Source organism: Hyperoodon ampullatus, assembly GCF_949752795.1.
Source record: "Hyperoodon ampullatus genome assembly, chromosome: X".
In the NCBI taxonomy this organism is placed as follows: Eukaryota; Metazoa; Chordata; class Mammalia; order Artiodactyla; family Ziphiidae; genus Hyperoodon; species Hyperoodon ampullatus.
The window spans coordinates 33,673,322-33,685,785 of NC_136913.1; the positions used below are offsets into that span (position 1 = coordinate 33,673,322).

The 12,464-nt window shown below is 35.6% G+C and overlaps 1 protein-coding gene across 1 annotated transcript in view; it reads left to right on the forward strand.

The window, feature by feature from the left end:
- Window positions 1-12,464, forward strand: part of CFAP47 (cilia and flagella associated protein 47) — a gene marked incomplete at both ends in the record, with an annotated part of 271,498 nt that overhangs the window by 186,617 nt on the left and 72,417 nt on the right. The window contains 1 exon segment of the mRNA XM_079727989.1: window positions 10,599-10,697. Coding sequence (XP_079584115.1) covers window positions 10,599-10,697 — 99 coding nt within the window.

Sequence of the window (12,464 nt, forward strand, 5' to 3'; positions counted from 1 at the left end):
GAGTATATTACAGACATAACTACTTATTTTCTTGAACCTTGTAAGCCCTGAGTATCAGCATTCTCCTTAATTTCCAGCAGTCTCATTGTGGGAAAATTGTATCTTATCATCATTGCAAATTTTCTATTTTTTATTAATGCTGAAGCTGAACACTATCATTTACCTGTTAGAGTTCTCATCTTTCCTGATCATCTCTTCATGCTTGTGGTATGAAATAAGAAAAATTAAGAACATAATGTCATCTCATGTAAAATTCCCTTATGAATACTTTGGCTATGATGAGAAGGAGAAACATGCTGTTTAGTAAAACTTGATTGCAGGCTCAAGGAAGTCAGTATTTTAATGTGGAAGAGACTTGAGCATATATATATAAGCAGACGGAAGAAGTCAGGGTTGAGAAAGAGTTAAAGCTATAAAGGACATAGGGTTTAACCGATGGGCCAAGGCTCTGGGAGGACTGGTATCAGGGTTGAGGTAGAAGGAAGAACTATGAACAGCAGGGGCATTTCTACTTTTGAACAGGTAGAGGTAAGCTAAAACAAATGTGAATGTAGATAAATTGTAGGTACTAGAGGGGCTTTGGAATTAAGAGCAGTTGGATTTATATTTTCATCTGCTGAGAAAAGGAGATATAGTAAGAGATTTGAAGAGTGGCACAGTGGGTTGAAATAACTGCTGGAGGGAAAGGAAGATGGAACTGACAAAATTCAAATAGGAAAGGTATTGTATTTGGTTGGAATTGGAAAACACAAGTTTAGGTAGGCGCCAAGAAAATATGTGTTTGTAAACTTTGTACCAGTTGTAGAGCTTAGAATTCCTGGTGTGGGAACACGCAAGGCTGATTAATGGAACTTTCCAGGGAATGGAATTTTCAAGGCAGCTGCATAGCTATAAGAGTGTTATAAAAGCATATTAGATCAATATTTTAACATTAAAATAAATTGTGATATAATTTGTGGCTTCTTAATTTTCTTTAATAGGTCTAAAATTTTTTCTACTATGTAACAGGAAAAAACAGTAAGCTTGATAATTAAAAATGTATTAGTCTCTTGTAGTTTAAAACAGTCTTTTTTAAGTAAACTCACTCTCTCAGGTGAATGTTTAGACTCTTAGGTTCTCCCCCTTCTTCCTTCAACCCATGGAGTCTGGGGAATAAGAAAGACACTGACCTCTGATATCTTTCTCTCTTCCACTTTCTCCATTAGTTTATGAAAAGATTCCTCCTTTCCTTTTCTTGGTGATGGAGTCTCTCTGTCACTCTGTCATTACCTCCTCCTTCTTTCTTTTGTGGACTTATTTTTTTTTCTAGCCACCATGTATATGTCTTCTTGTAATCATATTTCTTGGCAACCTGGCCTCATATTTTGGCCTGAACTGTTGAAGGGCCACAAGGAAATATGACTGACAAGAAGAATAAAAATATTTAACACATATGCCAAATATACTCATTAGAGAAAGTACTACGTTAATACCTTCTCATTTAAATATTTGTAAATGTCTTAAAATTATTTCATGATAGGATGATGGAATACCTTGCTGTCTTTCAAAAGAAGATGTAAATGTTCCTGCAGATGCTACATAATTCACAGAATCCCCTTAGGGAGGTTGATAGGAAGACTCAATATAGCCCCAAGAGAGTAGTTGATGCGTCTGAGAGATCCCACAGTATTTCAGATCCTGCATTCCTCATCTCTCTTTCAGACAGATAGACAGACAGACAGACTTTATAGATATTTAAGATATAAAGATGAAGATATCTTTCAAAAGTCACTGTTTTTCCAAGAAGGCAACATTTTTAGAATTGTAAACTCATCATCAAAACTTTTATATTGCCCAATTCTCTAATGTCTTTTCTTCTGCTATCTTGGTTGTTTTCATTTTAATCACTTCTCTCAGATATATTGCCCTTTGATATTCAAATAATCTATTTATTATCTTTAATTAAATTCTATTTAATCTTTTAATTCTACTGTGTGTTGTCTATACATTCTTTCAGTTGACCATTATGCAAGGCAAGGTATCAAAAAAATTATATTTGAGGGATCTATTCATATCTGAATCTATGCCAACTTAAAAAAGTAATGAGATAGGGAGGCTAGAGAGGAGATGGCCTAAACACCTGGAGAATACTAGAGATGTGTCCAAAGCACACCATTAATGAGTCCCATGAGGACCAGAATGCTACAGAAAAGCTTTCAAATAGCATAGAAAACTAGGATTTTTTATGCATCCACTATGTACCACACTTAAGCTCTATAAATGTGACTATACCCAATCTTTACAAGAAGACTTGGAGGTTTTTTCAATGTGGAACCTGAGGCTTAGAAATTTCCTAAAGCCATGCAGTGGGTAAGTGATGGAACGGGTTCTTGAACTCATCTTCTCCAGGACCACCTCACTGTCTTTCTAAGTTGTCTGCTTACAGATGGTGCTTTAAAAGCCCCATACTGGATTAGCAGATGCAAACTATTACATATCGAATGGATAAACAACAAGGTCCTACCGTATAGCACAGGGAAGTATATTCAATATCCTGTGATAAGCCATAATGGAAAAGAATATGAAAAAGAATGTATATATACGTATAACTGAATCATTGTGCTGTACAGCAGAAATTAACACATTATAAATCAACTATAGTTCAATAAAATAAATTTAAAATAAATAAATAAATAAAAGCCCCATACTGATAAGGCTCTAAAGAAAGGCACTTGGCCTTCTTTTTGCTTCCTCCCCCCAGATCTCAGGGAAAGAGGCCTCCCTGCATCCTATCAAAGGACCTCAAGAAATGCCCCTGACTACCACTCCTTTCACGTTTTCTCAGCTCTTCGGGACTCTCCTTTCTCTTTTTAACATTGCCATCAGACCCTAGCTCACATATGCTTGGATTTCCCATCTTGGCCGCCTTATTCGGCCAGGACATGTTCCCTTCCTCAGCGACTGGTATCCATGGACTCAATTCCCACAATCCTCTCTCGTCAGTAATTATGTCCTCCACCCCAGCCCCCTACTCTTAAGTTTCCTTCCTACTTAGCTGGAAGTAAAGGTGGAAACAGGGAAGGTAGCTGTGAGTGGGAAGCAAGCATCTGAGTTGAAACATTAGAAATGAGGGCCCAGTGTATACATTAAGAATTTAAGGACCCATCTCCATTATATGTATGTGTGTGCCCTTGTTCATATAACCGTATTCCACACCTGCTACTTTATATGCTTGCTAAGGGCGGGGGTTATATTAACTCATAGATTTGCTCCTAACTAAATGAGTATTTCAGTGTTGGCATGTATGTTGATAAAGCAGGAGTTGAATATTAAGTCACTGTTTATTGAGCATCTGTTTTGTGCTGAAAGCTGTCATATGCACATTTCAAAGCTACCTCATGTGTGGGATATACGTACACACAAAAATATATACACATTGTATTTTGATTTTATGTGGTATTCTACTTGTGAAATATCACTATGGGTTATATACCTAAAAGTTGCATAAATGAATGAAGCAGTAATAGATGTATGCAGAGTAGTTGTTTTGATTATTTATGTTAAAGTAGCTGTAGTCTTGAGATTATTTGATCTTTTACTTAATACAAATTTAAATGCAATATTAGTGATTTGATTCAAATGTTTAAGTATAAGTGGATTCTATTCCAGACATTAGTAGTTTTATTAAAGAGCAAAACAGAATAACAGCAGGGATAAAGGTGTGCATACCAGTTAACATACTAGTTTTACAAATATCAACTTCCATTTTGAGGGTTGATAAAATATAAACAAGGTACTCTGTTGAATTGTTGTTGACTCAGGTTGATTATGACCATGGTGTTCACTAGTAATATAGTAATAAAGCAAACAATATAACACAGTTACGATAAGTTAATCACACTTACGGGATGTGGAGAGGTAATACCCAGTGCATTTGATTTCACATGTTTGAATTAGTTTATGAAAATCTTGCCCTTGGAGGCCTCTGAATCTTATCTGAAGTACCTCCAGAGTTGAATAAATATTTATGTTAAATATGTAGTGATCATTGTACATTGCCAGTCAAGGTGTGCATAGCTTAATACATAAGAGAGATAAATAGGTGTAAGAAAAAGTCCCACGATCTCAAAATCTCTCCCAAATTCAGATAGTCAACTATTTAAATATTTGAATTAATAAACATCACTGGGAGGGCTTCCCTGGTGGCGCAGTGGTTGAGAGTCCGCCTGCCGAGGCAGGGGACACGGGTTCGTGCCCCGGTCCGGGAAGATCCCACATGCTGCGGAGCAGCTGGGCCCGTGAGCCATGGCCGCTGAGCCTGCGCGTCCGGAGCCCGTGCTCCGCAACGGGAGAGGCCACAACAGTGAAAGGCCCGTGTACCGCAAAAAAAAAAAAATAAATAAAAAAAATAAATAAGTAAATAAACATCACTGGGAGATTTGAGATTGGTGGGCAGGAAAGTTGGAGTATCAAATATATAACAGTCTATTTATACCTTAGTTTAATTGGATTATTTGTCTTAGTTTGCTTTGCTCATAACAAGTAGCTAACACTCATACTGTAGAAAAGTAGACGTGGAATTATTGTTATAGCCACTTTTCAGATAAGTAATCTGAGACTCAACTTGCTTATAATTACTTTAATTATTTTTAGATACTGTTTGGGAGCCTTAATATTTGGAATTCCTTTTTTCTCACTTAGTAGCTTTCAAAATTCAGTAAGCAGTAATTGGAAGCTTATCAAAATTTAGATTCTCAGGTTCACAGTTATTCTGATTCATTATGTCTGGGGTAAGACCCTACCATCACAAATTATTCCAATGTAGGTTGTCAGAAGACAGCACTTTCAGAAATATTGCTCTTTACACAATGGTCTTGAAATATATTTTAATATCATACACCTCAGTTAGTAAATATTTTTCAGCATTCACTTCAATGTATGCATATTTACTTGTGAAATATTTACATATAGCATCATCACCTCATATATTTAATGTCAGTAAAGCTTATCTCCTTTCCATAGAGAATTAACTATAATTTATGTTTCCCCCATGACCCAGTAGTTCAACTTACACAAATCCCATTTTATTTTATTTATTTATTTATTTATTTATTTATTTTTATTTTTATTTTTTTTTTTTCGGTACACGGGCCTCTCACTGTTGTGGCCTCTCCCGTTGCAGAGCACAGGCTCCAGAGGCGCAGGCTCAGCGGCCATGGCTCACAGGCCTAGCCACTCCGCGACATGTGGGATCCTCCCAAACTGGGGCACGAACCCGTGTCCCCTGCATCGTCAGGCGGACTCTCAACCACTGCGCCACCAGGGAAGCCCCGAAATTCCATTTTAAAGATAACAAAATGTGCTTCCATTTAATTAAAGCTATAGGAATTTTTTTTTTGCATTTAGTCTTTAGTCTCCTCCCCACAAAACACAACTTTTTATTTTGAAAAATGTCACACCTACAGAAGAGCATAGTACAATGAATGGTCCTATATTTTTCATACAGATTCATCTATTTCATCAATTGTTAACTTTTGGGGAACTTGCTTTATATCCTATCTCTATCTGTAGACGTATAATTTCGTCTCTAAAGTATGTATGGACTTAGAAAAAGGACTTTCTCCAACATAATTTCAATGCCATTATCATACACTAAGATTTAACCTAGATACATTAATATTTTTAAAATATTAAATATCCACAGTAAAACTTCTCCAATTGTCCCAAAAATGTTCCTTTTAACTTTAAAAAATGTTATCTTTTTTCCAGTCTGGGATTCAATCAAGGATTCTTCATTACATTTGGTTTCCAATCTCTTACATCTCATTTAATCTAAAAATTCCCTTCTACCTTGTTTTGTCTTTTATGATATTGGTATTTTGGAGCATCCAGGCCAGTTGTCTCGTAGAATATTGCATGTTATGGATTTCTTTTTTTTTTTTCTGTACGAAAATTTCTTTGTCTTTATTTCATATTGCATATCTTGGAAGTCATATGATATTAAGACATAAAAAACCACCTAAATATATTTACAGCTCCATAATGTTACACTGCACTGATGTACTTTGATTTATCTTATCTTTGTTTCTTCATTATTCAATTCAGATTAAACAATTTGGTAAGAATATCACATATCGTGTACTTCTCATTGCAACACATTCGGAGACACAAAGTCCCATTAGTGGGGATACTAAGTTAATCACTTGGTTAAGGTTGTGTCTGCCAGATCTTTATATTGTAAAGATTATCTTTTCCCTTTATAACTAATAAATAATTTTGGGGGAGTGATAATTTGAGACAATGTGAATAACCTCTTCCCTTACAACCCTTCATTTGATAGTTTCAGATATGCTACCAGTATCAATTATTATGTCCATTATCCTTGCTATTTTTTATTAGCTGAGATTTTTCAATGAAAGAAAAAAGCTTTTTCTCTGCTTCTCTCCTCCCCCCCAACTCTTTTTATTTTTAAGTACGAGTACAGATTCATGGATTTTTAAAATCTTTTATGTTTCAGCATTTATTGTTTTCAAATCCCCATCACATTATCATATTTAACCACTGAACATTTAATTTATAAAAATGTGAGGGAATCTAAATTCAGAAGACACAAGCTGTGTGACCTTGGGTAAGGAACTTTTATTTTTTTGGCTTTTGTGTCTCCTAACACTGGGGGAGGTACCAGGTAATCTCTGAGCTTGCTTCTAGCTGGTGATTCTATGATTCTTTGACCACTGCATGTGTACTGTTTGATGGCCCACTCTTTATTCAGGGGAGGCTCCTTGATTTCTATCATTATCATTATATTTCTGAGTAATGCCTCTGAGTTTGGAAAAACAGAAACAAAGCCAGATGTTAACAGAAATGACTTTGACACCTACCTCTTCCTTCTCTGGATTTCTCTGTATCCAGATCTCTAGGAGGAATTTGTGGCTCTTAACGAGCAATTCAAAAATACTAGAGCTAATATTTGTACAAATCCATAGCTATTATATCAATAGAAAAGAATAATCTCTCACTCCTTTTCCTTTTTCTTCTTGCATTGAAGACTATTGAACTTGTTTGCCGTGTTTTTGAATTATAGCAAATTTTTATGGTTTTTGAAAAGACATTCATTCAAAGAGTAGTGCCAGAGGGACTTCCTTGGTGGTTCAGTGGTTAAGACTCTGCACTTCCACTGCAGGGGGCATGGGTTCTATCCCTGGTGGGGGAAGTTCCACATGACCTACTATGCAGCCAAAAAGGAAAAAAAAAAAATAAAGAAAAGAGTAGTGCCAGAGCAAACTGGGAAAAGACAGTTCCAGACCTTTTTCTTTTTTATTTCTTTCTGTTACTGATTCCCTTATGGTCGAAAGAACACAATCTGTATGATTTAGGGTATTTTAAATTTGTTAAGGTTTGTTTTATGACCCAGTATATGGTCTCTCTTGGTAAATGTCCCATAGGACTTGAAACAAATAAGTATTCTGCTGTTGTTTTATGGAGTGTTTTACATATGTCATTCAAATCCTCAGTTAATTTTGTTATTTGGGTCTTCTGTATCCTTGCTGATTTTCTGACTAGTAGTTTTACCTATCAGTTGGTGAGAGGGGGATATTAAATCACACAACTATAATGGTGTATTTATTTCTTCTTTCCCCTCTATTGAATTTTGCTTCATGTAAGTTGGGGCTTTGTTATTTGTTATAGACACATTAGTATTATATGTCTTCCTGGTGTATCCATATTTTATAATTATGTATTGCCCCTCTTTGTCTCTAGTAATTTTCTTTTCTCTGAAGTTTGCTTTATATGATAGTAATGTAACCTTTTTTTTTTTTTTTTTTTGCGGTACGCGGGCCTCTCACCGTTGCGGCCCCTCCCGCTGCGGAGCACAGGCTCCGAACGCGCAGGCCCAGCGCCCACGGCCCACGGGCCCAGCCGCTCCGCGGCATGTGGGATCTTCTGGGACCGGGGCATGAACCCGTGTCCCCTGCATCAGCAGGCGGACTCTCAACCACTGCGCCACCAGGGAAGCCCCATTTTTGTTTTTTAAAATTAACATTTTCATGGTACATCTTTTATCATCCTTTTTCTTTCAAACTACCTATGTCATTAAATTGGAGAAGTCTGTTTTAGATAGAACATTGTCGGACCATGTTATATATAAATATTTTAACTCTACCCTGGCTAGCTACCCTTTCCCTCAGCCTGCTACCCCAGCAAGAGAATTGGAGTGCCGCCTGTTTCTACCAAGCAAGAGATAGAAGATCAGCTCCCCTCCCCTTTATTTTTCTGCCGCTCTTAGTTGATTTGGGTTGGAGACTTGTTCAGTGCCTTGTCCAGTATATATGAGAGGCAGTATGGAAACCTGGAAACCCACCACCATGTCCTCAAGTCCCAAGGTCCCTAAGCAGGCTGCCTTCTTCTTTCATATTTCAGAGTCTCCCTATCCTTGTCTGTTGTGTGTTATGTCTGGCAATTTTTACTTGTAAGAGGGGAGGCCTAGGAGGAATGGGGCTACTTCATTTTTGTGGATTTTTATTATTATTCTTTTGGACACTCCCAAATTTGGCCAGTGGGACGCTTTACAAGACAATCCCTAAGTCCTTTTTATCGTCATTAGTTTTTGAATATTTTGTTACTTTCTGGCAGTATAAGATGTTCTAGTTTCACCTAGCACTCAACTTGCTGTAAAACTAGAATTTGGCATTTTTCAATGGTCTGCTATACAGAGACAAGGTATTTAGTGTCCAAGATATGGGCACTAGATGTGCTCATTGCTGCTAGGATGTTCCTTTCAGGGGACAGAACAAAGAAGTATAATTACTAAAATAGTTATTAAAAACAGTTATCTCATACTGATACCTCCTATTCCGATCCTACACCATAGGGTTCTTCCTCAATTCACCTCACTTTCTCTTCTCCCATGTGAAAAACCTCACTCCCAACACATCAATTCAGTACCCATTTGCTCTATCATACCTATATACCCCTTATATTTTCTAAATTACTATATTCTTAACTACCAAGAAAAAGAGAGAGAGAGAGAGAGAGAGAGAGAAGATAAGAAAAAGGAACTGAAAACTACTAAATCTAAAGCTATCTTTGCAGTTGATTTTTCCTCCTGGAATATATTGTACTACAATAGAACAGTCAGAGAACTATGGCCAAAATATTCTTTAATTAATTCTTTATTCTGTATAGTTTTGTTGTCAATTTATATAAAGATGGATTCTTTAATTTTTAATTTGAATTCAGTTTTAGCTTTGCTTTTTCACACTTTCTAAATTTATTTTTGAATTTGTAAAACACGTATTGTTCAAAACTCAAAGCTATGTAAAATGTTCTACTTAAAGAAGTCCCATTCCCATAACTCAACCATCCACCACTTTCTCAAACAATCATATAGATGACCATCATCATTTGATTCTGATTTATCCATACTGTGTTTAGTTTTGCAAAAATGAGTATATATAAATAAATGCATATGTACACACATGGTTCTGTTTCATCCTCTATCTTATACAAAGGTAGGATACTGTATAATTTCTTTTGCAACTTGCTAACTTCACCTAATAATATGTCTGGGATCCTAGTAAAATAGTTAATGGACATCTTTCTCATAGATTTTTATGACTTTTTAGTACCTCAGTTTTTTTCCTGCACTATTGTTTATACACAACTAGTCTCCAGTGCATAGATCTTTTCATTATTGCTAATAATTTGCTATACAAATATTGCTATGCAAATAATGCCTTTGTATATTTAAGCTGTATTTCTACAAGTAGCATTGATGGGCAAAATGGTAAATATATATACAATTTTACTGTATGTTACAAAAATCCCCTTCTTAGAAGTTGTAACACTCCCATTCCTTTCCAAGGCATCAGCTGATATCTAGTTCAATATATTTAAAATTATAAATTTCTGTGCTGACAGAGTTTTTTTACTTTTTATACATGGTAGCACTAAAAGCCAGTACGTGTTATGTAGCCCATAAGCACCTTTTGAAAAATTGATTGATTTTTGCATATATTAGTTTAAATTATTAACATTGCAAAAGTGTATATTTATGCATGTGTAAATATTAACTACTACAATCCATTTTTATATGGTAGGTTCAAACAGGTTCTCAGTAATATCTTTTATTTGAATAGTTTAAATTAAAATTCCAAGAATTTATGAGTTGATTTTATAATATTTTTGAGTATTATAGAAAAAATCATTAATAGTGTTGAATATGTTCTTCAAAAATGCCATTTAAGGGCTTCCCTGGTGGCGCAGTGGTTGGGAGTCTGCCTGCAGATGCAGGGGACGCAGGTTCGTGCCCCAATCCGGGAAGATCCCACATGCAGCGGAGCGGCTGGGCCCATGAGCCATGGCCGCTGAGCCTGCGCGTCCGGAGCCCGCATGTCCGGAGCCTGTGCTCCACAACGGGAGAGGCCACAACAGAGAGAGGCCCGCATACTGCAAGAAAAAAAAAATGCCATTTAAATCTCATCTTAAAATGTACTTTGAAAATGATCATCTCAGAAATTTCCCATTAGAAGGAAGTTTTGATTCTATTTCAATCTCCACTGATGTTTTTCCTCTTTAATGTGACATTGAAGTGTAATATCTCTTTATATTTTGATTAGGTCAGGAGAAGCACAAGCGTCTTGTCCTGGCTCCATACTGGGACAGCTTCCTCAAAGAGACTTCTACCTTCAAGCTTAGTGGTCTGAGTCACACAAAAGGTACAGGATTTCTGCCTTATATTCTGTCATTCTATATGCTATCACATTTTAGAGATGATGAAATATGTCTTGTTGTCTTAATAAATATTTAATGAAAATTAAATGTACAAGTTAAAAATTTTGACACAAATTTTAGTAAGTTGATAGAAAAACATGGATAGTATAACCTTTACATATAGTCATTATATCTTCACTTTTTTTTCATTCCTTATTGCATGAATACAACTTGCAAAAAATCTTATCTCTGAGACTGTGAATGGTTGAATGTCATACCACTTAATACATAACTGTGTGAGTCAAAGAAGATTTTGGAAAATTAAAAATACCTAGTGTGGGGCTTCCCTGTTGGCAGTGCGGTTGAGAGTCCGCCTGCCGATGCAGGGGACATGGGTTTGTGCCCCTGTCCGGGAAGATCCACATGCCTCGGAGCGGCTGGGCCCGTGAGCCATGGCTGCTGAGCCTGCGCGTCCGGAGCCTGTGCTCCGCAATGGGAGAGGCCACAATGGTGAGAGGCCTGCATACCGCAAAAAAACAAAAACAAAACCTAGTGTGCTAAAGCTGCTCACACTTATGAAAATAATTCCATCTTTGCAAAGCTGACAATTCCCTGAAAATGTATTATAGGGTGTACAGGTATTAGTAATCCCAACTGCATATTGATGAATACGAAAAAAAATCTAAAGCATAAGAAATAATGAATTTGCTTAAAAATCTAAATCTCACGAAATATGAATTTGCTTAAAATAATTTTCATTACAAAAAACTAATCATAATAATTACTGTACATATAAAATACAAATTATCTTAACATAATTATTACAAAAATAATAACTAAAATCAGTAACTACTACTAACATTCCAATATAAGTGGGTTCATGACTTTCTTTTATATTTACTATAGTCATTTTTATTAGCATCCTGAATCTCATTAATTTATTTCATTTGATACTCACAACAGCTCCATTGTATAGGTGTTACTATTATTATTATTGAATCAAGGAGATTGCAATTCAGAAAAATTAACTTACACAAAATCAAAACAGTTGCTTACTGGCAAAGCCGAACTACCATATGTCTGATTTCAACATCTCTGTTTTCTCTTTCTTTGCAATATGTTAAAAGGAGTATGAACTGCAGTTCACAAAAGAGGAAGTACCGATGGCCAAAGAATGACTGAAAATATGTTCAAAGTCACTAATATTCAAATAGATCTTGATTTAAATGATAGCCAGCTAAGTTTTCTTTTCCCTTTTTAAAAAATTTTTTCTATTTCAATTAAACTGTGATGAAATTGGAACAAACACTGATTAGTGGAGTATAAATCACTACATAATTTCTGAAAAGCACTTTGTGTAATGTATATAAAGAAACTTAGACATTATCACCTTTTTGACCCAGTAATTCCAATTCCGGTGAGATCTTTTCAAGAAATAATCAAAAGATGGATTATTTATCCACAGAGATGTTTGATATTGAATTATTTATAACAGCAAAAAATTGGAAATCACCTCAATGCCAAATAACAACTTTGTTGTATCTGTAGTAACTATTTATATGTTTGCTTATATTTTAATTTTACTTAGCCATTAAATATATGAGACATTTTCTTTTATTTCATTTTTTCCATTGATTCTCCACTTTCAAAGCCTTTCTACATTTGAATCAATTGAAACTTCACCTCTGTTTTCTTTTTTTCTTCTCCTTTGTTTATAATGGGGAAAGAGTTATAGGTAGGTAGGTATCTTTTTCATTTGCTCCTTTTTTTAA